The sequence below is a fragment of the Labeo rohita genome, chromosome 3, assembly GCF_022985175.1.
Source record: "Labeo rohita strain BAU-BD-2019 chromosome 3, IGBB_LRoh.1.0, whole genome shotgun sequence".
In the NCBI taxonomy this organism is placed as follows: domain Eukaryota; kingdom Metazoa; phylum Chordata; class Actinopteri; order Cypriniformes; family Cyprinidae; genus Labeo; species Labeo rohita.
This window is the reverse complement of record NC_066871.1, coordinates 57,156,768-57,184,363: the sequence shown is the minus strand read 5'-3', so window position 1 is coordinate 57,184,363 and position 27,596 is coordinate 57,156,768. Positions and strand designations below refer to the sequence as shown.

Below are 27,596 nucleotides of genomic sequence, written 5' to 3'. Positions count from 1 at the left end.
GTTTACAATTTAAAATTACAATAAGGTAATATTACAAAATATAATAATAAATATAAACTGCAAAACAACAAGAAAAAAGTTTTAGGTTTTTGGTGTTTTTAAGACTTTGTAATAGAAGAAAAATTAAGAAACTAACTGAGATTAGTTTTGCAAGAAGTGGCCTTCCACATTTATCAAGAACACACATCAGAGAGCGTCTTCACGTTAACAAAGACCCATTCATTTTACATTTATGTAAAGGAGAGATATACAAATGATGATATCAGTACAAAGAAAGTCCTTTGTGTCATGCTAATGAAAGGAAATGAATGTATGTAAATACATACCTGAACACATTTCTGCTAAACCCGTCATCTGACCCTCCATCTTCACCAGAAATTTACATGGAACTGTGCAAATGTGGCTCATCTGAAGCTGCTTTTCATCACGTCTCTGGACAACATCTGCTGAGAGAAAGTACTGTCAGACCGCCAATAATCGCATGATCTACCCTGCCGTGAAGCGGAGGCCGACTGCACTATCCCACCTATGAGAGAGACACAGGTCAATCATACATCAACATACAATCATAATTCATATCAGAGATCCAGGACTGATCAAACACACCTGAACCAGCTAACCAAGCTGCTCACTGGGAAAACGCGTGCAGGTAAACTGAAAACGGCAGGACAGGTTTGATAACACTGCTTTAGAGTCATTAGGCATCAATATAAGACCACAGAATGACACCGCTGACCAATCACAGTCACGTATTTAAAACAACTAAAGCATATCTTAATGAGCTAACTTTGACACATTTGTACAGAGACGATCACCATTTAATCATGTGCATGTGTCACGATTGTGTGTAGAAGGAGACGTACAAAGAAATAACAAAATATAACAACAAGTCATTAATAAAATCCACAATAGGTAAATCCAGACGAACAACACTGAACTGAATACAACTTATACAGGGGTGCTAATGATGCAAGGACAGGTGAGGGTGATTAACTAATAAGAACTTAACGAGGACAGGAACAGGAAAAAACATATATGGGCACAGAAGGGAGAAACCAACACAAACAGTCCACGGGAGTGTGACAGTATGACTGTCTTACTTCAGTGGAACACAAAAGTAGATATTTTGAAGAACGTCTTTATTTTTATTTACCATGTTGATAATGTTGTACTTTCCATATTTAATAGGAAATTACACAATACGACACAATAAAGTAATTGTTTGTGTGATCTCTTTGCTTATAGAAGGTTGAAGCTTGTATATTATAGAAGGCTGTATATACTAATGTGTGGCGTCTTATTAACCCACTGTCATGCATTGTGTGCAACATATTTTTTTCTGCTTCTTTAAGTTTTGTCAGTTTTCTCCACTGCTAAAGAAACTCTTGAGCCTCTTAAAAGTCCTCCTAACAATTTTGGACCTTAAGATATCTTTTAAGGATTAAGATGCTTTCTGAATTACTTTTTTCTTTACTAGGATTTTTCTTTAATTTTAAGAGGTAGCACCCACATTTCTAAGAATTTTCATGCTAACATCACTACTGACGAACTGCTTCACTACCACCTTTAATAAATTCTTCTCCCCACAAGAACTCTGGTCAAGCATGCTTATTTTATGTATTAGAGAAATCGAATACAATGGCAAGCCACCCAATCCACTGCTCGGCCAAATACAGCAAAATCAAACAATTTGGCGAGCCAGCCAGGAGAGACTGACCTGAGCACAATACCCAATAACGTTATTTTTAGAATTTTAAAATATTAAGAAAGTAAAGTGCCGTCAACAGGTCGTGCTGAAATGCATGCACAAACTATGACTGATTATGACCGCATTAATTATGAATCATTTTATTACAGATTTCTACATCACAAATGTCACAAAGCTGTTTAAAGTCTCACAGATTAAGCCCTAAAAACAACCAATAAAATACTGAAAACCGAGCAAGAGAGAATGAAGTTACTGTCGCACTGAACTACATGAATTAAGATACTTTGACTTGAAAGGCAAACTGTCAGAAGATTTTTATTCTTCTGTGAAAGTGATCAAAATGAAACGAGTTTAAGCTCATAACAGGAACAAATGTCTGTCAGTGTGCTCAGAAAAATAACCTTGTTTTCCCTTTGAATTAAGTTTGAATGTTGAAATGGTTCGTCAATAGTCGTTCATCACATTCTATGTTTAGCGACTCTTCCCCAAAAGTGTGTGTATCATTTTTTGTCTTACATGGTTATATAAATGCTGTATGAGGGTTAAGGTGAAGTGAAGACATTTGTATTGAAAAGAAGAGAGACACACAATCAAGGCCCAGAGCAGATGAAGTTGAGGCTGAGCGTCGGAGGAAGGCTGACCCAGCGCTGATCTCCAGCCGACTGAACGGCTCCGACTCTCTGCTCGCGGCAGTAGTGCGATCCGGTGCTGTTCCCCGCGGCCCAGTTTTGATAGCAGACCACTTCGCCGTTCGACCACAGCCACGTGTTCACGCCGCAGGAGTAACGCAAACCCATCCACACGGCCGCCGTCGAGGCTCTTCTCGCCACACTCATCACCCGCTGCTCAATCTGAGGGCTGGGAACCGACACCAGGTCCACGTGGTTCTGTCTGCAGTACGTCAGGGCTTCACTCCAGCTCAGGTTCTGCTTGATGAGTACAAACTGATCTGGAAGAGAAATTTAAAATTTTTGTGTCATGTAATAATGAAGTTCTCTCATTTTACACATGCCGGTCCAAGCATCTTCTCACCTTGACAGATGAAGGTAAATTGTGAATCACAAGGCCAGTCCTCCCACAGCTCCTTTCTGTCTCCACTTATTACAAGCACTGTGGCATTTTCAATGCCTCCAATGTTATTGGGTTCATTGGATACCCAGTTTCTAAACGAGGACTTACTCTTATCGGACCATTCCCATGAGTCTCTGAACAGACCGATCCAGGCGGCAGTGACTCCTCCAGTGTTCATGAGCTGCTGAATCTGCTGGTTCTCACTCTGGTTCCTCACACTGCTCAGATCTCTGTGATTTGATCTACAAAAGCTCTGAGCAGATCTCCAGCTCATCGACTGCTGCACGAGGATGAATCCTTTACTGCTGTCTGCATGTGAAGAGAAAATCAACAACACTGCATCAATAGAAATTAGGGATGGACAATATGGACTTAAAAATGTATCACGATCGTTTCTGGTATTATTGTGATAAAGATCCTTTTTCTTTAGAGAAAAGTATTATCTTTCCTATTTTTACGCTAAATAAAGCAGAACACACATACAATGTAATGACTGTTTAATTCACTGGAAGCCGGAGGTAAAAACTCCACATATGCTTCATAGCAGAAGTAATAGGACGGGAAATCTCTAATCCAGTTATCGCTGTAGCTAAATAAAATGCAGGTAGAGAAATTTTAACTGAAGAAATTTGACAATAAACATACGATTGCTACAGTATATGGTTTGACTGTGTTCTTTAAGCAATCTTGCATGTTTTTATAAGGATAAAGTATATTTATAATGCAATGCTAATCTATATAGCTTTTACAATACTATAAAATAGTATGATTTCAGCCTCATTCTGTGATATGAAGCCACGTCTGGTCGCAAAAGATTATTTCAAACACTCAACTATGTTATGAAGTTAACATAGAGAAAAAGCATGTCAATAAATGATCTCTTTGCTGGACAACAGGTTTGTAAACAGACTCAAACATATGCAAAACTGCATCGCACACGTGCTACTGTAGACTTTATCATAATGTTCATTTTTTAGCCTTAGGATGGAAAATAGTGCACTAGACAGTTCATCTTTTTGGTAAACAAACTAAACTGGAGAGGTTTAATCACTGCAGCAGATGTAAATGCTGCACACAGCCGTTAGAATCCAGTGAAAGTAGCTTGACAAGAAATGTCATGATTTGGACCCGTCGCTGGATATTACATGGCAAATACAAATTAAACAATGCAATATAATAAAAACAATATTATAAAATATAATATAAAAACTGACCTTAGACAAAAAGACAAAACGGATTACAATTCTACAAACGATTCTTTAAATGCACTCGTGATAAAAAAGTTTGAAACTGTCTGATTCATTGATCTGAGCACCAAAACTGTGCATAAGCTCAGATCAGTGAGGCCTACGATCAGTCAGTTCCAGGTTTTTGTGAGGTTGTCCTACCCTGTGTGAGCAAAGTCAGTAGATTTTAGTCCAAAGCGATAGCATTAACTTAAATTTTGGGGAAAAATAAATCAGTTGATCGACTCACGATTGTAGCAGATGAAAAACCTTTGGGTTGCACAGTTGTCATTGCACCACAGTCCGTCCTGACTCATGTAAGCACAGTTATATTGATCGTTGTTCGGCTGATTCGACGCCCAGTTGCGATACAGTGAATCACGGGCCGTGTAAAACACAGGGTCACCCAGAGACCACTTCCATTCACTCCTGACAGTCTTCACCAGCCCGATCCAGACTCTACTAGCTCCGTTCACGATCTTCAGCAGCTCGGTCACGTCGGCGCTGTTGCGGATGGAGGCCAGATCGCTGTAGTTGTTACGGCAGTATTTCTGAGCTTCAGTGCAGTTCATGCTCGTCTGAACATACTCAAACTGATAAGGAGCCAGTGAGCTGAAGATGGCTGTGGACGACAAGGTTTAGTTTCAGACCGTTTTCATGTTTATTAACTTCACCATCACTGTGAAATGAATACTTTTTATTAATACATTAGGATACATTAAACTGATCAGATAAGTGCTGTCCTTTTGAACTTTCTATTCTGTGCATCCTAAAAAAATAAAATGTATCAGGGCTTTTACAAAAAATATTGTGCAGCACAACTGTTTTCAACATTGCTAATAATCATAAATGTTTGTTGAGCAGCAAATCAGCACATTAGAATGATTTCTGAAAGATCATGTGACACTGAAGACTGGAGTAATGATGCTGAAAATTCAGCTGCGCATCACAGAAATAAATTACAGTTTAACAGATATTCACATAGAAAACAGCTGTTTTCAATTGCTGTAATATTTCACAATTTTCACTGTATTTTTGATCAAATAAATGCAGCCTTGGTGAGCAGAAACATCTTTATCCTAAAGAGCCCAAACTTCTGAAGGGTGTTTGTAAAGGCGCGTATGCGTACCTGCGAGCAGAAGCGTGATGAACACTGTGTCCAGCTCCATTTCTGATGAGTTTGTGTCAATCTGATCATCTGTCCGTCTCTCTAATGCTCTTTCTCAGCTCCTCCCATCAAAACTCATCCAATCTCACGTGTGACTGCTGATCTTCATCTCAGTTACGCTCTTTCATTCACTGTTGCCAAATTTCAAATCACAATCACAATCACCTTTATATTCTAAATATTTACAGTGCAAATATGAATTTCTTCCTGAGCATTTTTGTAAACATTTACTTAAGCAACAAAATTATACACAATTATACACTCAACACAAAAACTCTAAAATCCACACAGAGACAGAAAACATGAGCAGAGACACCATAAGAGAAGCAAACTCACTGTCTTGGTCACAGACAAATCGGTCACTGTGTACTTCATCAGCACACATCAGAACACACAAATCTATGCGTCATATCTTTAAAAAACAACAGCAAAACAGAGAATGAAAACCAGACAAAAATCATACATCCAAAAATACAGTTAACACCAAGAGACCTGCCTAATTTGCTGGGAAACAACACAAAGACCCAAACACCTAAAATCAGCTGATAATAGCAGAGATCATAACGTAGTTTCAGCACGGTGCATATGCAATCGTGTGTTTGGCTGACACCTTTATCCAAACAGTAAGAGTATTGTTTAATATTAGTTTCTTTATTAGAAATATTCAAATAATAACGTAAAAACTGGACATCCAAAATGGAGAAATACACGTCCAAACACTTTTTAGTGAAGTATAAAGAGACAGGGACTATAAGTCTGTACATAAATCTTCTGTTCCAGATTCATACACATTTATTTTAAGTTTTTATTTTATTTAAATGTTTTCTCTGTTCTCATGCCAGATATGTATGTATGTATGCATGTGTCACACCCCTGTGGCCTATTTTGTTGGTTTTGACAATACTGACAATACCTTAATTTCCCCCAATAAATTTTTTTTTGGGGGGGGGGTTACCCTTATGAACGGCGTTACCCTTATCTCCGCCTTGGCCGCCCGGACTGTGTACCCGGCCATGGCTCCCCAAGCTCCCTGATCCTCCATGGCCACCTGGACTGTATGCTCCGCCGTGGCTCCCCGAGCTCCCTGACCCGCCATGCCATCCCTGAACTCTCCACTCTGCCCTGGAGGCGTTTCTCCTCTCCCTCCTGTTTGTCACAGGCGTTGTGTGCGGGAATGATGAGTAGGGACGAGGAGATCAGGAACACAGAGTTTATTTGTATAATCCATAAAACAGAACAGGAACGAACAGGAACAGCAGGGAATCCACACGCAACACAACTACAAAGACGTAAAATGACATAGAATGACTTACACGAATGATTTCAAGAACCGTCAAACCAACGGGGAACAGAACCAAACTTAAATAGCCAGGCTAATCAGAGGGAGACAGGTGTGAATGATTACACAATGACGTCATGATTGAAAACGGAACAGGAAAGACCAAATAAGGGCATACACAGGAGAAAACCAAAGAAAACAGTCCACAGGGGTGTGACACTGTGTCTGCACTGCACGAGCCTCCAGGGCGCCCAGAGTTTGAGAATGACTGGAGCGTGTAATGTGGAGCGCCATTTCACTCAAGTTCACAGCAACTTTGTGCGAGACTTTCCTGTGGGTAGTGGGCTATGGACTGAAAAGGTGAAGCAGCTGAAAGCAACACTACAAAAACAGCAATCTTTATTCAGTGAAGCAATAAAGAGAGGAAATGCTGTTAGGAAGGCATCATTTGAAGTGGCGCACCCCAGGTAGCCAAACTTGCAGGTAGCCAAAACTCACAGTGACGGGAAACATCCCCACCTAGTGGAGAACTTGAGAAACTTTTTAACAAACATTTAACAACACATTTCACAACATACCTGCACAATGGAGATAGCATGTGTAAATAGTAGTGTTGGGTTCAAGTCCACCTAAGTCAAGTCTGAGTCGAGTTCGAGTCCAAGGAAACACTACTGTTTGTCAGTATCTTAACATTGTTTTAACCCAGGGGTGCCCAAAGTCGGTCCTAGAGGGCCGGTCCTACAATGTTTAGCTCCAGCCCCAATTAAACACACCTGAACAAGCTAATCAAGCTCTTACTAGGCATACTAGAAACCCCCTTGCAGGTGTGTTGAGGCAAGTTGGAGCTAAACCAAGGACCAGGACTGAGTTTGGGCACCCCTGTTTTTAACCTTTACAACTGGAAAAATCCAATGTCAGTTGAAATGTAAGAAATGTAAACCTCTAGTGGACCTTGCCATTTTGATTTTTGATTTCACAACATCTCATTAGTGTCCATGCTCTGCTTAGCAAACTTAAAGACATGCAACAGAAGTTTTGGCTGAATTATGCTGACATATTTCAGTGTGAAACCAGTTTTAGAATGTGATCAATTATAGGGTGGGACTTGACTTTATTCATTGATATAGTAAATGTATAAATTCAAAGGTGGGGGTAAAGGAGTAGGTATCTTGGTGAATGGGACCTTAACCCTTTAACTGTCACTTCATTTTTGAACACAGACATAAAAATGCACTATCCAGTTTTTATAATTCATGAATGAAAACATTTTGTAATATGATTTTGATGTACATTTTCTGTGGTAATGTAATTTCTGATTTTAAAATGCCTTTCAAAGATTTTAAGTTTTGAACTGATATATGATTTCTAAAGTGCGATAGGGGAAAAGCCAATGAAGAAAGTCTTTTTTAGGTCAGAACTCATGTTATGATGTAGATTTTTTAAGTTACACTCTTGACATATTAATCTATTACTTTTTCTACATACTTTGTAACACAAAATATGGTAAAATATCTATTTAGCAGTCTTAGACCTCTTCGACGATGTATAGTTTGTCATGATTAGATTAGGATTTATTTGTAATATGATGAATTAAACTTCCCACAGTGACAATTAAACAACTGTGACAATTAAAGGGCCAACAGCAGAAAATGCACCTCTTTCATTTCTGATTGTGGCTGTATTTGTTTTGGGTTTTATATGACTTTTTTTTTTTCTTGGATGAAAATGAGGCTGTGAGGGATAAACCTAGTCTTTACAATGACACAAACTGTGTATAAAGCCCTACATATACAGTACAGACCAAAAGTTTGGACACACCTTCTCACACTTTCAAAGTTTTCCCAATTCGGACTGACTGACCTTCATTTCTTAAAGTAATGATGGCCACTCGTTTTTCTTTACTTAGCTGCTTTTTTCTTGCCATAATACAAATTCTAACAGTCTATTCAGTAGGACTATCAGCTGTGTATCCACCTGACTTCTGCACAACACAACTGATGGTCCCAACCACATTTATAAGGCAAGAAATCCCACTTATTAAACCTGACAGGGCACACCTGTGAAGTGAAAACCATTTCAGGTGACTACCTCTTGAAGCTCTTCAAGAGAATGCCAAGAGTGTGCAAAGCAGTAATCAAAGCAAAAGGTGGCTACTTTGAAGAACCTAGAATATGACATATTTTCAGTTGTTTCACACTTTTTTGTTATGTATATAATTTCTACATGTGTTAATTCATAGTTTTGATGCCTTCAGTGTGAATTTACAATTTTCATAGTCATGAAAATAAAGAAAACTCTTTGAATGAGTGAATGAGAAGGTGTGTCCAAACTTTTGGTCTGTACTGTACTTTCCATAAGTCACAGCAAACTCACACCTGTTTTATTTTTGAATGCATTTATAGTTACATTAATTACAATAAATTACATTATATAAGGAATAATTGATGATGTACCATTGAATTACTAGAAAATCATGCACACCCAAGATGGTTTTGGACCCATTAAAACTATTGCTGATGTTAGAAAAATATTTTTTCTTTGAAGCTAGAAAATGCCACCATGTTTAAAAAAAAATAATTATTATTTCAATAAAGAAAAAAACTAATCATCTAATGTAAGTAAAACCCTCTCAAGCTTACTGAAGGCAAGTAAACACTCCAAGTAGGCCAATTACTTACAAACAGAAGGATAAATAAATATATTCATCAAAAATACAAATAAAAATAATATTTTTTTAAAGATAGTATCTTTTTAAAATCCAGGTCCACGTGTTTTTTTTTTTGTTTTTTTTTAGGTAGGTCTATCTAAAGGCTATTACAGAAACAGACTACAGACATTTCTTGAAGAAATAAATGTTAAAATAAAACACTGCAAAATCGTCATTATGTATGTTAATTATGATTCTAATTACAGTTAATAAGTGATTCAGTCAAGAACAGTGAGTGATTTTCTCTTTTTCTTTTGTTGTTTGATTATTGTTTGATGTGGTCTGCTGCTGCAGGTTTACGCTGCTGTCACTTTAAGATCTGACGCACAGATCAAATATTTTGATGCATCAGTATTTCTCCCAGCTGTTCAGGTTTACTTAAGACAAAACCGATTTCATTTACATGAATAGTCTCCAATACGAGCATGTGTGTAGCAATAACAGAACCTATTAAAAGCGAAAGAGAACTCTGCATTCGCACACTGACTGAGAGGCGCGTTCTGTGAGCGCGCTTTGAGTGTGTGCGCGCATAAACCCGTCGGCTTTCAAGTAGCTACTGGACAAGACTTTTGTGATAATGCATCGAGTCAGTGACATTTCCGTCAACTGTCTCTGGACTCGGACGGACTCAGCATATTTTCCGAGTCCGAAAGGCTCGAGTCCGAGTCAAGTCCGAGTAAAAATGCATCGAAGTCCGAGTCGCCTAAAAATTACTCGAGACCCAACTCGAATCCCAGTACCCCAACTCTAGTAAATAGGGTTTCACTGATTCAGTAAGGGAATAAACCATTTCTACATAAAACACAAGAGAACACACAAAAAACTGATCATAATCAGGTCTCATAATATAAACACATTATAACTCAACATTGAGCAACTCACTCGACGCCAAACACGATTTAACAGAGTCGCAACTGCGGAAGAAAAATTCATTTTACTCATCTATGTGCTTATGGAATATTGTGTAAGGGTCTGCTTTATTTAAATCTGCTATAAGAATGACATAAGAGAAGGGTGGTAGGGCCCTAAATATGAAGATTTTAATCTTGGGAGTATGACGTAGCAGAATCAGGGGCGGATCCACCGGGGTGGCACGGGGTGGCAACTGCCACCCTAAGAAAAAGCTGTGGCACCCCACCTGCCACCCCAGAATTATCACAGAATAAAATATAAATGTGAGCTGTGTTTCATGTGCTACTTTACAGCCGCAGCGATGACAGCGTAACGCAAAATAACTGCAAAAAACAGTCTTTCAATAAAATGTGCACGATAGCTGCAGTGTATTCGACGTCATTAACAAATGACTCTTATGAACCGGTGTTTTAACAAATAATGCTACCTGTCAGATTGTGCTACCAGCACTGTGTTTTTCATACTGTAATGTTATGTTTAGGGTTGGGGTAGGTGTACACGTTAATAAAGCCTCACACAATATTAATATCATGCTGGAAGCAAAATCTGATAGGTAGCATTTTTCGCTGTTGAATTATGCTACCATCTGTTTTAATGGGAGGTAGCAAAATCTGACAGGGTAGCAAAAATTGTCAGAACACCGGTTCATTTTGAGTCAAAAACACAAAGCGCGGCCCAGTTCACTAACGAAATTGTTTTTCTTTTTGTTCGTGAATCAGATAATTACTGCTTCTCGGTTAACTCAGAAATCCTCTGAGAAATCTAATCCCGTCCGGATATGTCTGAGATTCATCGCGTATTGTTTGGTGATCGGATTCTCTGACCGTTCCCTCCACGTTCATCATGGATATACTGTAGACCTTTTTGCTGTATCCGACGAAACTATAATAGCATGAAATCAATAAGAAGATGCCGATCACAGAAACTAATAGCAGAGTTAGGTAAGAATCTGGTCGTGTTGAGTTTTCTCGATTGTTAACACAATGTCACTGATGTTAGTTAGCTTATATTCCCAAACCATTCATTCAGTGCTAAAAACAAAGACACCTTTCTCAAAACGTTTAACAATAATTAAGTTAAACATTAAGTAGCAAAACTGATGACACACCAATCAGAATCTCTGCATCCATGTAACCAAAATGTAACCATTTTTTTGTATGTGTAGCCTCCTTGTAATGCCACGCCAGCAGAGGGAGCCCTCACCCTAGGACTGCCTGCATGCTCCCTCTGCTGCTTCTACTGTTACTTCCTGTTTGGCAGTATATAAGGACTCACCATGTGCTTGCACCTGGTGAAGTATTGCCAGTTTATCTGTCTTACTGAGCGTTGTGTTTACTCTGTTGGATGACCTGTTGCTGTTTTGCCTGTCTCTGGATTTACGAGTTTTCGGATTACCCTTGTTTGGATTTGGTTGCTTGTTTGGACTGTTATCACGTTTGGACCTCACGCCTGCCTCTCGACCACGATCACCGGTTAGCCCTCTCTGTTTGTTTGTCTCTCTGGACTATTATCACGGCTCTGAACTCAAGCCTGTGTCACGTTGTCGATTACTGGATTACCCCTTTACTCAGTTTGCCTTTCTGGACTGATTACCTGGCTATCGACCCATTGCTTGCTGTATGTTACTGTGTTTGTCTTTAATAAACAACTGCATTTGGATTCAAACCCTGCTTCAGCGTCCTACGTTACAGAATACTTCGCCTCCCCTGAATCCAGCGGAAGCTTATATTCACAACACACCATGGACCCAACTTCTCGTCTCCTCTGCCTTCGCCAAGGTAACCGGTCTGTTGAACTATGTAATGGAGTTTTGTGAGCTGTGCTATCTGGTGGCTTTTAATGATGTGGCTCTTAAGGACATTTTCCGCCACGGATTAAACGACCCGGTTCGTTCCCGCCTACCTGGAGGGAAAATTCATTGGTCACTGGAAAAATATATGGATTATGCTCTGCTATTAAGTGGATCACCTTTTACTGTTGGGATTGCGGATGAGGGACCCTGCAATCCCACAGTAGCCCCCATATCACAGCCAGTTCAAGCCACATCCACCAAGCCAAAGCCTGTTCACGCCATGCCTATCAAGCCAAAGCCGGTTCAAGCCACATCCACCAAGTCAAAGCCTGCTCACGCCACGCCTGCCGCTCCAGGGCCTGCGCACGCCACGCCTGCCGCTCCAGGGCCTGCGCACGCCACGCCTGCCGCTCCAGGGCCTGCGCACGCCACGCCTGCCGCTCCAGGGCCTGCGCACGCCACGCCTGCCGCTCCAGGGCCTGCGCACGCCACGCCTGCCGCTCCAGGGCCTGCTCACGCCACGCCTGCCGCTCCAGGGCCTGCTCACGCCACGCCTGCCGCTCCAGGGCCTGCTCACGCCACGCCTGCCGCCACGCCAGGGTCTGCACGCAAGACGGCTGCCGCCGCGCCAGGGTCTGCACGCAAGACGGCTGCCGCCGCGCCAGGGTCTGCACGCAAGACGGCTGCCGCCGCGCCAGGGTCTGCACGCAAGACGGCTGCCGCCGCGCCAGAGTCTGCACGCAAGACGGCTGCCGCCACGCCAGAGTCTGCTCACAAAATGGCCGCCATTCCAGAGCCTGTCCACAAGATGGCCGCCATCCCAGAGCCAGTCCACAAGATGGCCGCCATCCCCAAACCTGTTCACAAGATGGCCGCCATCCCAGAGCCACTCGACAAGATGGTCGCTGTCTCCAAGCCACGCCACCTGATGGCTCACGTACTGGACTCACCCCTCATGGCTGTATGGGCAGCTAAAATGGTAGCTACCCCTGGTTCCAGTCAAGTTACAGCTGTGTCAAGTCGCAGCTGCGTTTCCTGAGTCAAGTAAAGTCACAGCTGCCACCCCCGAGCCAAGCAAGATTACAGCTGCTGTTCCTGTGTCAAGTCAAGCAACAGAAACGGAGTCAAGTCAAGCAACAGAAACGGAGTCAAGTCAAGCAACAGAAACGGAGTCAAGTCAAGCAACAGAAACGGAGTCAAGTCAAGCAACAGAAACGGAGTCAAGTCAAGCAACAGAAACGGAGTCAAGTCAAGCAACAGAAACGGAGTCAAGTCAAGCAACAGAAACGGAGTCAAGTCAAGCAACAGAAACGGAGTCAAGTCAAGCAACAGAAACAGAGTCAAGTCAAGCAACAGAAACAGAGTCAAGTCAAGCAACAGAAACAGAGTCAAGTCAAGCAACAGAAACAGAGTCAAGTCAAGCAACAGAAACAGAGTCAAGTCAAGCAACAGAAACAGAGTCAAGTCAAGCAACAGAAACAGAGTCAAGTCAAGCAACAGCAACAGAGTCAAGCCAAAGCTACTGTTCTCCATGAATCAAGCCAAGTTACAGCTGTTCTCCATGAGTCAAGCAAGGACACAGCTGTTCCCCATGAATCAAGCCAATATACAGCTGTTATTCTCCACGAGTCAAGCCAAGATGCAGCTGTTGTTCTCCATGAACCAAGCCAGGTTACAGCTGTTCTCCACGAGTCAAGCCAAGACACAGCTGTGGTTCTCCGTGAGTCAAGCCAAGTCACAGCTGTTCCCCACGAGTCAAGCCAAGTCACAGCTGTTCCCCACGAGTCAAGCCAAGTCACAGCTGTTTCCCAGTCAAGAGTCAAGCCAAGTCACAGCTGTTCTGTCCACTGAGTCAAGCCATGTTGCTCCTGAGTCTAGCCATGTTGTTCCTGAACCAAGCCAAGTTGCAGCAGATCTTCACGAGTCAAGTCAAATTGCTGCTGTCTTCCCTGAGCCAAGTCAAGTTGCGGCTGTCGTCCATGAGCCAAGCCAAGCTGCGGTTGTTCTTCATGAACCAAGTCAAGTTGCAGCTGTTGTCCAGGAGCCAAGCCACAGTTGATCTCCCTGAGTCAAGTGCGGCCACGGCAGGCCTCCCTGAGTCAAGTGCGGCCACGGCAGGCCTGCGGCCACGGCAGGCCTCCCCGAGTCAAGTGCGGCCACGGCAGGCCTCAGGCCTCCCTGAGTCAAGTGCGGCCACGGCAGGCCTCCCGAGTCAAGTGCGGCCACGGCAGGCCTGCGGCCCGGCAGGCCTCCCTGAGTCAAGTGCGGCCACAGCAGGCCTCCCCGAGTCAAGTCCGGCCACGGCAGGCCTCCCCGAGTCAAGGCAGGAAACTGTTGTCCTACCAAAACCTCACCAGGTTCCCTCTAACCTTCTCAAACCACCTCCCATATCAGCTGACCTCGCAGAGCCCACGCTCCCAAGCCACGCAGAGCCCACGCTCCCAAGCCACGCAGAGCCCACATTCACAAGCATTCACAAGCCACAAACCCATAACATCAGCACCCTCAAGGTCAACAGACACCCCATTATCTACTGTGCTGCCTGTAATGGCCGTAGCCATCTTCAGTGTGTGGGCTGCACACTGTGCTCCCGAGGCCTCGCCTGTCCACGAGTCTGCTCCCGAGGCCTCGCCTGTCCACGAGTCTGCTCCAGAGGCCTCGCCTGTCCACGAGTCTACGCCAGAGGCCTCTTCTGTCAAAGAGTCTGCGCCAATGCCCCCAGAAGCAGCAGCTCCGGCTGCAGAACCTCCTAAAGGGGCGGCGTTTCCCCAAGGACTCTCTGCCCGTCCTGTCACGGCCATGAAGGCCATTCATGACTTCCCTGCCTCATCTGCCCAAGCATCTGCGCCCATGCCCCCAGAGGTGTCAGCGCATGCTGTAGATCCTCCCATGGGGGCGGCGTCCCAGGATGAACTCTCTGCCCGCCAGGTCGCAATCAAGAAGACCCATATGAAACTCTCTGCCTGTCATGCCACGGCCAAGAAAATCATGCATGAACACACCGCTCTGCTATGCATGTCATTAGTCCCACTGTGGATATCTCTGCTCCTGTTTGCTCTGCCTGTTCTGCCTGCCCTGCAATGGCTCCCTGTTATGCCTGCTCTGCCTGCCTCGCCATGGCTCCCTGTTATGCCTGCTCTGCCTGCCTCGCCATGGCTTCCTGTTCTGCCTGCTCTGCCTGCTGCGCCACGGCTTCCTGTTCTGCCTGCTCTGCCTGCCCCACCATGGTCCCCTACTCTGCCACAGCTCCACGGCCCAGGCCCTCCAGTACTTCACGGTCTGCTACTGCTCCACGGCCCAGGTCCTCCAAGGTTCCACTGTCTGCCACAGCTCCACGGCCCTGGTTCTCCAAGGTTCCACTGTCTGCCACTGCTCCACGATCCAGGTCCTCCAGTGCTTCACTGTCTGTCCCTGCTTCACGATCCAGGCCCACCTGCTCTACATGGACCTGGCCCTCCGTCCCACCCCCTGTTTTGCCTCTGTTCCCCCACCCACCTGGACTGTTGTTGTTTTGAGCGCCAGGAGTCGCTCCTAGGGGGGGGGATTCTGTAATGCCACGCCAGCAGAGGGAGCCCTCACCCTAGGACTGCCTGCATGCTCCCTCTGCTGCTTCTACTGTTACTTCCTGTTTGGCAGTATATAAGGACTCACCATGTGCTTGCACCTGGCGAAGTATTGCCAGTTTATCTGTCTTACCGAGCGTTGTGTTTACTCTGTTGGATGACCTGTTGCTGTTTTGCCTGTCTCTGGATTTACGAGTTTTCGGATTACCCTTGTTTGGATTTGGTTGCTTGTTTGGACTGTTATCACGTTTGGACCTCACGCCTGCCTCTCGACCACGATCACCGGTTAGCCCTCTCTGTTTGTTTGTCTCTCTGGACTATTATCACGGCTCTGAACTCAAGCCTGTGTCACGTTGTCGATTACTGGATTACCCCTTTACTCAGTTTGCCTTTCTGGACTGATTACCTGGCTGTCGACCCATTGCTTGCTGTATGTTACTGTGTTTGTCTTTAATAAACAACTGCATTTGGATTCAAACCCTGCTTCAGCATCCTACGTTACACTCCTGCATTTTTGCAGAACTGAGAAATACTGCCTAGAGTTATAGTCTTGTGTCAGGAGACAAATAGTACTGTATACTCTAATGACATTTAGCCAAATGTGCAGAGGATGCTGAATTTTTAATTTTATTTTTTTACTGTACTGTATTGTGGTGCATACCAAGTTCATATACAGTTATTTGTTATTTGAACTTTTCTAGTGCTTTTCATCTGCTGCAAGATTACTTTACAGTAGTAAAATGAAAATATTTTTTTCCCAAAAATTAATTGCTGAATTAGCATCTGTAATTTAATTTGTGTTGTATACTGTAATAGACATTGAGTTGCAAATTAATTCCTAATAAGAGTTTTTTGTTAGTGTTATTGATCTCATGAGTGTTCACTGGGCAGGAGAGTCATCGTTGTATTTGAATTGTGTGTAATCATTTAAGAACACCTGTAATAACTAGATTGAAACGTTTGAAAGACAAATATATGCTGGCTTGTCTTAAGACTTCTTTAAAAACGTAAATAGTTGGGTCTGTTACGTGTTCTAGATGTTTGCTAAAGTGTTGCGAGTTGGTTGCTAGGATATTCTGGGTGGTTGCTAGGCTCTTGCTATGCAGTTGTTGGGGTGTTGCTAGATTTTATGGTTGACTGTGTGTTCTGGGTGATTACAGACATTCCCACCTCTGTTAATAACAAAATCAAACATTGTTTCCAAAACTGATCCAGTTTCAGTGCTTTGATATTATAATATTTCTTTCTAATGTTAGGAAATTAACATTAAATCATCGACATTAACATTAAATCAACATTAACATCTTAAACTTGCACTAAAACGTGATTTATACCATCTAAGTATTAATTTAATAGAATTGCATGTCTTTAGTGATATAAACTCAGATACATTTACTGTATAATCTGTTGAAGTTTTTTTATATATTGTTTATTGACTTGGTGCCATGATGGACATTGAAATGTTATTTATTTTTCATTTTAAACAGTATAGATGATTACTTAATGGTAATGCAATATTTGTGTATGTCAGACTATAAATCCCCAAAAACTACGCATGGAGGCTTTCTTTGGAGTTGCCACCCTTCAGAGACCCCATGCCACCCCTTTGCCACCCTAAAAATTTTTTCTAGATCCGCCCCTGAGCAGAATGTATTTGTCTGACTCTTATTACATGTGGCAAGTTACCGGTTAGGAGATGTAACCTTGAAGACTGGGGAAGAGATATAAATTGGAGTGAGCCCTCCCTTCTGGGTCGCACTCTGCAGTAACCTGTGTTTCTGTATGACTGTCTGACCTTCTTTGCAAAGAATCACTTATAAAAGACATTTGACTGAATTTGTCTCCTACTTTGGTGAGAGTTGGTTTTATTTTGCCATAACACAACATATCTATAGAAAGATTCAGTCATAATAAAGCAAATATTTGTGTGTTTTAGATTTGTGTGTTTTTATAAATGGTCATTCTCAGAACGTTAAAAACGTGCAACTTACCCACAGCAATGCTTCATTTAGGTGGGCGGTCCGTACTCCACATGCTAAATCACATCACGCACCACATAGATGGCGCTGTCCCCATTTATGCAATAATTTAATACACCTCTTCACTCCGTTACACAAGCACGAACTATGGGTCCGTTCTAAACGGGATATCCGAAGGGCACTTCGGAGTGAAAACAATCATGGCCGCCATATTGAAGGGTCGTTCCAAACCGAAAATTGGTCACTTAAAAGGGCCCTTCGGAATGAAGGATTTCGAAGGGTACAACTGACGGACACTTCGGCCCCCATCATCCTTTGTGCTGATTCTTTGCATGATGACGGAGCCTCCGTGTGGTCACGGGATGATGGCGCAGAAGGGCACTTCAAGAAACAGTTATTGGCAGTTAGTGGCGACAGCGGCAAGGAACCAAAACTCCATTGGTGACAAATGGAGAAAAAAACCTTGGGAGAAACCAGGTTCAGTCGGGGGGCCAGTTCTCCTCTGGCCAGACACAGAGGACTCATCTGGTTCCCGTGGTCTTGTGCCGACAGCCGTCTAGGTGACGTGGTCTTCACTGTGGATCCGTCTCTGGGGCTCATCTAGTGTGGTCTCCGCTGACATTCAGGGCTGTAGAGGTCGTCTCTAGGTGCTGATCCACCGTCTGGGCTGGATCTAATAGAATCTCATCTAATGGGAGATGAGAGTATCTAATACAGATCCTCTCATCTCCCTATAGTAAGACAATCTCTGTTTGCACTACTCATAAGCTCTGCTCAACTTCACTAACAGCCTCATTCGCTCACAATGTCAGAACAAATATGATGTAAAATCAATGGCGTTGTGGGCAACAACATGCAAGACTCAGAACTCACAAAAAAAACACTGCGTGTCATTTTATTACAGATTTCTACATCACAAAAATCACAAAGCTATTTAAAGTCTCACAGAATATGGCCTAAAACCACCAATAAAACACTGAAAACCAAGCAAAAGAGAATGAGAGTTACTGTCGCACTGAACTACATGAATGTGACACCTTTTTAAAAAAGAATGAGACACTCGTTCTGCACACACTGCTAAATATCTAAACATTCTTAAATTAAGACACTTTTACTTGAAAAGCAATATGTCAGAAGATTTTTTTTTTTTTTTCTGTGAAAGTGATCATAATGAAGCGAGTATAAGCTTAAAACAAGAACAAATGTCTGTCAGTGTGCTCAGAAAAATAACCTTGTTTTCCCTTTGAATCAAGTGTATTTTTCTGGCAGATATTTCTTGTTTTAAGTAATAATGTACTTAACTTTAATGCATTTTTCAGAAAAAACAGACTTAATATCTTAAGTCATTTTACATCTCAAGTGAATGCGCCTTGATCATCTGATCATCAGTCTTTTTAATAATGAGTAAATGTGAGCAAATTCAAAAGTTTGAATGTTGAAATGGTTCGTCAATAGTCGTTCATCACATTCTATGTTTAGCGACTCTTCCCCAAAAGTGTGTGTATCATTTTTTGTCTTACATGGTTATATAAATGCTGTATGAGGGTTAAGGTGAAGTGAAGACATTTGTATTGAAAAGAAGAGAGACACACAATCAAGGCCCAGAGCAGATGAAGTTGAGGCTGAGCGTCGGAGGAAGGCTGACCCAGCGCTGATCTCCAGCCGACTGAACGGCTCCGACTCTCTGCTCGCGGCAGTAGTGCGATCCGGTGCTGTTCCCCGCGGCCCAGTTTTGATAGCAGACCACTTCGCCGTTCGACCACAGCCACGCGTTCACGCCGCAGGAGTAACGCAAACCCATCCACACGGCCGCCGTCGAGGCTCTTCTCGCCACACTCATCACCCGCTGCTCAATCTGAGGGCTGGGAACCGACACCAGGTCCACGTGGTTCTGTCTGCAGTACGTCAGGGCTTCACTCCAGCTCAGGTTCTGCTTGATGAGTACAAACTGATCTGGAAGAGAAATTTAAAATTTTTGTGTCATGTAATAATGAAGTTCTCTCATTTTACACATGCCGGTCCAAGCATCTTCTCACCTTGACAGATGAAGGTAAATTGTGAATCACAAGGCCAGTCCTCCCACAGCTCCTTTCTGTCTCCACTTATTACAAGCACTGTGGCATTTTCAATGCCTCCAATGTTATTGGGTTCATTGGATACCCAGTTTCTAAACGAGGACTTACTCTTATCGGACCATTCCCATGAGTCTCTGAACAGACCGATCCAGGCGGCAGTGACTCCTCCAGTGTTCATGAGCTGCTGAATCTGCTGGTTCTCACTCTGGTTCCTCACACTGCTCAGATCTCTGTGATTTGATCTACAAAAGCTCTGAGCAGATCTCCAGCTCATCGACTGCTGCACGAGGACGAATCCTTTACTGCTGTCTGCATGTGAAGAGAAAATCAACAACACTGCATCACGGAAATGTTCATTTACAGCCTTAGGATGGAAAATAGTGCACTAGACAGTTCATCTTTTTGGTAAACAAACTAAACTGGAGAGGTTTAATCACCGCAGCAGATGTAAATGCTGCACACAGCTGTTAGAATCCAGTGAAAGTAGCTTGACAAGATATGTCATGATTTGGACCCGTCGCTGGATATTACATGGCAAATGCAAATTAAACAATGCAATATAATAAAAACAAACCTTTTATAAAACTGACCTATTAAAAAGACAAAACTGATTACAATTCTACAAACGATTCTTTAGATGCACTCGTGATAAAAAGTTTGGAACTGTTTGATTCATTGATCTGAGCACCTTAGATTTTGAGTCAAAAAAGCATTATTTGTGGCTAACTTTTTGGCAACGTTTGCTCAAAAACTGTGCATAAGCTCAGATCAGTGAGGCCTACGATCAGTCAGTTCCAGGTTTTTGTGAGGTTGTCCTACCCTGTGTGAGCAAAGTCAGTAGATTTTAGTCCAAAACGATAGTATTAACTTGAATTTTTGGGAAAAATAAATCAGTTGATCGACTCACGATTGTAGCAGATGAAAAACCTTTGGGTTGCACAGTTGTCATTGCACCACAGTCCGTCCTGACTCATGTAAGCACAGTTATATTGATCGTTGTTCGGCTGATTCGACGCCCAGTTGCGATACAGTGAATCACGGGCCGTGTAAAACACAGGGTCACCCAGAGACCACTTCCATTCACTCCTGACAGTCTTCACCAGCCCGATCCAGACTCTACTAGCTCCGTTCACGATCTTCAGCAGCTCGGTCACGTCGGCGCTGTTGCGGATGGAGGCCAGATCGCTGTAGTTGTTACGGCAGTATTTCTGAGCTTCAGTGCAGTTCATGCTCGTCTGAACATACTCAAACTGATAAGGAGCCAGTGAGCTGAAGATGGCTGTGGACGACAAGGTTTAGTTTCAGACCGTTTTCATGTTTATTAACTTCACCATCACTGTGAAATGAATACTTTTTATTAATACATTAGGATACATTAAACTGATCAGATAAGTGCTGTCCTTTTGAACTTTCTATTCTGTGAATCCTAAAAAAATAAAATGTATCAGGGCTTTTACAAAAAATATCAAATCAGCACATTAGAATGATTTCTGAAGGATCATGTGACACTGAAGACTGGAGTAATGATGCTGAAAATTCAACTGTGCATCACAGAAATAAATTACAGTTTAACAGATATTAACATAGAAAACAGCCGTTTTCAATTGCTGTAATATTTCACAATTTTCACTGTATTTTTGATCAAATAAATGCAGCCTTGGTGAGCAGAAACATCTTTATCCTAAAGAGCCCAAACTTCTGAAGGGTGTTTGTAAAGGCGCGTATGCGTACCTGCGAGCAGAAGCGTGATGAACACTGTGTCCAGCTCCATTTCTGATGAGTTTGTGTCAATCTGATCATCTGTCCGTCTCTCTAATGCTCTTTCTCAGCTCCTCCCATCAAAACTCATCCAATCTCACGTGTGACTGCTGATCTTCATCTCAGTTACGCTCTTTCATTCACTGTTGCCAAATTTCAAATCACAATCACAATCACCTTTATATTCTAAATATTTACAGTGCAAAACATGATTTTCTTGCTTAGTATATCCGCCTTGTTTTCAACTACAAACATACACATTTACATGAGAGGCAAAATGTTTTCTGAAAAAAATTACCAACTGAAACTCAAAAAAACATGACAACACCAAGGTTATTTTTGCATTTTAAAATTTGTTTTAATGTAATATTGTTTTGAAATTTGCAATAAAATTTAGTTTCATTTTTATTAGTTTCATTAATAATTTTGTTAGTTTTAGTTTAGTTTTTATTTTGTGAGCACATTTCTATTTATTTTTTATATAGTTTAGTTTCTGTTTCAGTTTTAGTTTTATACATTTTAGAACGTATACACTGCAGAGACATTATTTAGGCAATAAGGCATATTTAAATGTTCTTTTCATTCACAAAGACTTATATACAAGTAAAATCTAGCAAGAGAGTCGGGAAGGGTTTGTTTAGTACCTGCTTTCTGTTAGATTAATAGTTGCTGCTGGGAAGAATTTGTTTGCATATTCTCTATTGTTATTTTTATTTTAATAAGCCAACAATGATTGCTTTTGTTTGTAATTAGAATAATAGCTGCTGGCAAGAGGAAGTTTATTTGTTATTTGTATTGCTCATTGCATCTGTGGCCGTAACCAGGGTTTGAGAATGAGTGAGGTGTTATAATAATAAAATAATAATGATAATAATAACAACAACAACAACAACAACAACACCACCTACAAATACAACTCATTATATGCACTACATATAAACTTTAAAAGAGACAGACATGTAGATGTTCGTCTTACCGAATGTGACAATTCTGACAGTATTAGCTTAAGAACTACTTGCATCAGAATGAGTGAAGAAAGCGGTCAAGAAAAAAAAGGGAAAAATATATATATATATTTTTTCATGTTTTTCATTTTGAATGTAAGCGAAAGATGTGTGTGCTTAATTTGCAGCGTTAGCGTTGCTGTGGGTAAAAGGCACAACACTGAGCATCATTTCACAACGGCAGAAAGAGGAAACGCTGTTACGAAGGCGTCATTTAAAATGAACAAAACAATAAACTGTTCACAGATGGTGGTGAATGAAGCAATGACTGGAACTTTGTTCAAGGACCACCACAGAAATGATGTCTGCCATCGCTGATGTCCAGCTCAGTGCCAGAACTGTGTCCTCGCTTTCTTCAGATGCACTGGGACAATTAGAACAGGACATAGAGCGCTATACATACACATACATGGTGTTCACTTCAGTGCGATGAATCGTGGACTTTGGCTGGCTGCACACCACAAGATTTTAAGGCCGATTTGCACCCCTGGACAATCGGGGCCCGATTTAAGGCTTGTCGCAAACCTTTTTTTTTTTTTTGTCTTAAAAAAATCATCTGTATCATGTGGTGTCGTTATGATTATTTAGAAGCTCCAGATCAAGGCGGAGTGTCCCCAAACTCAAATCGATGATGTCAAACATTCAGTTTCATTTCATTTACGACTCTTGATCAGGCTGCCTCTGGTCGAAACTGTAATTTTACGTTTATCAACTGAAAAACAAAAGATTGCAGCACTTCTCTTCAGAGTTAAAGATGTTAGAAAGACACGCAGATGCAAGTGAAGTTTTTGCTGTCCTCAAGTACTGTGACCTTCTGTCCAGGCTTGGGCAGGAATCTGAGGAAAGGGTTAGTGATTATGAAAAACTTCATGTGAGCCATGTGTGCTGTTCACTGCCAATCCTTTATAGAGGCTAGACACTGATAACATGACGACATTACTATGTGCAGCAGCATTTGCTGATACTAATGTGATCAAATGTAAATTCAGAACAAGACTGACAGATGAACATTTGAATGATTGCATAAGAGTGAACCTACTGTAGGTGTAAACACACAGCATATTAATTCAGAATAAAGACCAACATTTGAAATTCCACTGCTGTTTGTATCTCGGTTTAATTTACTTTGAATGCGGACTTCTACAGTATTAATGCATACAAATGAACCACTATACCTGTAGAAAACAACTCTGATTCTGTTCCTTGAAACTAAAGAGTAATACAAACCAAAAAAAAAAAAAAAAAAAAATCTCAGCTGTATTTCAGGTTGTAGTTTGGCTCATTTGAGAGTTATGGTGCACTATAAATATGTAAGTAACTTTGTTACAACTACAATATGACTTGCATACTACTGTTTTCCATGGTGAACTGTATTCTCTGAATCTGTTTTTTCCATCGGTGACAGATGGAGAAAAAAACCTTGGGAGAAACCAGGCTCAGTCGGGGGGCCAGTTCTCCTCAGGCCAGACACAGAGGACTCATCTGGTTCCTGTGGTCTTGTGCCGACAGCCGTCTAGGCGACGTACTGGGGATCCGTCTCTGGGGCTCGTCTAGTTGATGTGGTGCTGATCCACCGTCTGGGCTGGGTACGGACTGGATCTGATGATTAAGGTGACCTCAGAATAAGAAAGAAACAGACTAATATTAGCGTAGATGCCATTCTTCTGACGATGCACTGAGTACATCGGGTGTTATGGGAAGTGTTCCCGGTTCCGGTTGACCTAATTAGTGCAGCCTAACAATCCTTTAACGGATTTGAATAATAGAAATGTGTTAATGTGTTATGTGTAAGCAAGGTTAAAGTGTGTCTGCGTCCCGAACAGTGTAGGGTAGATTGTTCCAGAGTTTGGGCGCTAGATAAGAAAATGATCTGCCGCCCGCGGTTGATTTTGATATTCTCGGTATTATCAAACTGCCAGAGTTTTGAGAACGCAGCGGACGTGAGGGACTATAATGCGATAAGAGCTCACTCAGGTACTGAGGAGCTAAACCATTCAGGGCTTTATAAGTAATTAGCAAGATTTTAAAATCTATACGATGTTTAATAGGGAGCCAGTGCAGTGTAGACAGAACCGGGCTAATATGATCTTACTTTTTGGTTCTAGTAAGAACTCTAGCTGCTGCATTTTGGACCAGCTGGAGTTTGTTTATTAAGCGAGCAGAACAACCACCCAATAAAGCATTACAATAATCTAACCGTGAGGTCATAAACGCATGAATTAATGTTTCAGCATTTGACATTGATAGCATAGGTCGTAGTTTAGATATATTTTTGAGATGGAAAAATGCAGTTTTGCAAATACTAGAGATGTGGTTTTCAAAGGAAAGATTGCCATCAAATAGCACACCTAGGTTCCTAAGTGATGACGAAGAATTGACAGAACAGCCATCAAGTATTAGACAGTGTTTTAGGTTATTACACGCTGAGGTTTTAGGTCCAATAATTAACACCTCTGTTTTTTCAGAATTTAGCAGTAAGAAATTACTTGTCATCCAATTTTTTAACTCAACTACACAATCAGTTAGTTTTTCAAATTGGTACGTTTTGCCGGGCCGCGAAGAAATATAGAGCTGGGTATCATCAGCGTAGCAGTGAAAGCTAACACCATATTTCCTGATGATATCACCCAAGGGTAACATGTAAAGCGTAAAGAGTAACGGCCCTAGTACTGAGCCTTGTGGTACTCCATACTGCACTTGAGATCGATATGATACCTCTTCATTTACTGCCACGAATTGATGGCGGTCAGATAGATACGATTTGAACCATGCCAATGCACTACCACTAATGCCAACATAATTCTCAAGTCTATTCAAGAGAATGTTGTGGTCAACAGTATCAAATGCAGCACTAAGATCCAGTAGCACTAACAGAGAAATACAACCACGATCGGATGATAAGAGCAGATCATTTGTAACTCTAATAAGAGCAGTCTCAGTACTATGGTACGGTCTAAAACCTGACTGAAAATCCTCACCGATATCATATTTCTGTAGGAAGGAAGATAACTGTGAGGATACAACCTTTTCTAATATCTTTGACAGAAATGGGAGATTCGAGATAGGTCTGTAATTAGTTAATTCGTTGGGGTCAAGTTGTGGTTTTTTAATTAGAGGCTTAATAGCAGCCAGTTTGAAGGTTTTGGGGACATATCCTAATGACAGTGATGAATTAATAATATTTAGCAGAGGATCTATGAGATCTGGAAGCATCTCTTTTAGTAGCCTAGATGGAATAGGGTCTAGCATACAAGTTGTTGGTTTAGATGATTTAACAAGTTTATACAATTCTTCCTGACCTATAGTAGAGAATGAGTTGAATTGTTCCCCAGGAGATCTATAGCGCACTATCTGATGCGACACTGTAATTGACGGCTGCATAGTGACAATTTTGTCTCTAATTGTATCGATCTTGGAAGTAAAGTAGTTCATAAAGTCATTACTGCTATGCTGATGGGCAAAGTCAGTGCCTGTTGGTTCTTTATTTTTTGTTAACTTAGCCACTGTATTGAATAAATACCTAGGGTTATGTTTGTTTTCTTCTAAAAGAGTCGAGAAGTAGTCAGATCTGGCTGATTTTAACGCTTTTCTGTACGATAGGGTACATTCCCGCCAAGCAGTACGAAAGACCTCTAATTTTGTTTTCCTCCAGCTGCGCTCCATTTTCCGGGCTGCTCTCTTTAGGGCGCGAGTGTGCTCGTTATACCACGGGGTCGGACTATTTTCCTTAATCTTCCTTAGGCGCAGAGGAGCGACCGTATCTAGAGTCCTGGAAAAGAGAGAGTCAATAGTTTCTGTTACATCATCAAGTTTTTCTGAGCTATTGGACATGCTGAGGAATTCAGATAAGTCTGGAAGATTACTGTGAAAAGTGACAACATGCCCCGTAGGTGGGGTACATTGTAACATGTGAGGGGCACGTTGTAACACGACCATGTGACAACTTAAAGTGTTATCTGATCGAATGAACAAAATATACACAACAAACTAAAATACTTTATCAGCAAAATAAAATTATTAACTTTTTCAAATAAAATAATGACGTTTTTTAAGAATTAGAAATAATCTAAGTTTTGAAGTTCACAATGAACACATCACAACCATGCGTGTGACGGCCCTGATCGCAAAACACAGCTATACAGTATAGTTGAAAACAATGTGCACAAATACATGAAACACATTCAGACATTCAGGAAAACACTCCCCTCCCTCCAATCACTGCTCTCATAGACACTAGACACATAAATGAGCCAAAATACTTTACATTTCTTGAAATAATCATTTCTCAACATTAAAGGTCGATTGTCTCTGTTTCTTGTGTTTTTTTTAAATCCATAAAAGCAAATAGTAAAAATGACATTGCCTCTTGCCAAACTATATGGGTCAGACATGGGCATACACAGTCAGTCCTTTATAGGTTGGCTACATGGGCTCAAGGTAGTACCCACATGGGTAATCACTGTATGGGTTGTGAATGGGGACATACATATGGGGTAGTGATCTTCCCATCACTAATATGTGGTAGGGTGACCAAACGTGCCGCTTTCTGGGGACATATTCTGCACAGGATTTCTATATTGCTTAAATTAACCAGGTTGGTTGCTTGTGCTGCGGCAATGGATCATTGCATGACAACAAAGTACCGCGAGAATGATTCGAAAGGATGGAGCATCAGCTCTGCTCTGCATAGCTCTTGCGGTACTTTGATGTCGTACAATAATCAATCAGCACAGTGAAAACAAACAACACCTGGTTATTTTAGGCAATTTAGAAATCATGTGCTGAATGTGTCCCCAGGTAGTGCCATGTCTGGTCATCCAAATAGGAGACCCTCCTGGGTAAGACATAAGCATGCTGGGTAAGACATGAGCAAACATAATCAGCCCCATATAGGCTGACTGCATGGGCCCTAGGTAGTACACATATAGGTACATTTATGTTTCTGATGGGAAAAATCCAATGTATATCCAGAAATCGTATTTGCAGCATATGATACATGGGTTCAGAATAAAGTGCTGTTTCATTCAGTTAGCATATTGTGTTTTGTGTTCAGTTTTCTTTTTGGACCAACAGTACAGACTTTTCTTTTCAGTCTAGTTGGCACATGACCGACCTTCAAAGATGAAATATGATTGAAATAATGTCAGCTGCTGTTTTAACATTGACACAAATTGATAATGTATAATGCTAAATCATTCAAATTTGTTTTTAACAAAAAAATCTTAAAAAAAAAAAAAAAAAAAAAATAATAATAATAAAAATAACAGATCTGTATGTTGAATAAATGTCATGTCTTTAACAAGAAATATCTGCCTTTTGAATAATTATGATTATTAACATTTTAGTTATTAGAA

At 41.6% G+C, this 27,596-nt stretch overlaps 2 protein-coding genes across 2 annotated transcripts; both read right to left on the bottom strand.

The window, feature by feature from the left end:
• Positions 1 to 1,239: 1,239 nt before the first annotated feature.
• LOC127155700 (macrophage mannose receptor 1) lies at positions 1,240 to 5,299 on the bottom strand. Its single transcript, XM_051098114.1, has 4 exons — positions 5,135 to 5,299; positions 4,256 to 4,627; positions 2,741 to 3,088; positions 1,240 to 2,657 (listed from the first exon to the last, which is right to left on the bottom strand). The coding sequence occupies exons 1-4, from the start codon at positions 5,172 to 5,174 to the stop codon at positions 2,299 to 2,301; spliced, it is 1,119 nt and encodes a 372-aa protein (XP_050954071.1). The 5' UTR covers positions 5,175 to 5,299; the 3' UTR covers positions 1,240 to 2,298.
• A 13,065-nt stretch (positions 5,300 to 18,364) lies between these two features.
• LOC127155697 (macrophage mannose receptor 1) lies at positions 18,365 to 21,562 on the bottom strand. Its single transcript, XM_051098102.1, has 4 exons — positions 21,212 to 21,562; positions 20,388 to 20,759; positions 19,442 to 19,789; positions 18,365 to 19,358 (listed from the first exon to the last, which is right to left on the bottom strand). The coding sequence occupies exons 1-4, from the start codon at positions 21,249 to 21,251 to the stop codon at positions 19,000 to 19,002; spliced, it is 1,119 nt and encodes a 372-aa protein (XP_050954059.1). The 5' UTR covers positions 21,252 to 21,562; the 3' UTR covers positions 18,365 to 18,999.
• Positions 21,563 to 27,596: the final 6,034 nt, after the last annotated feature.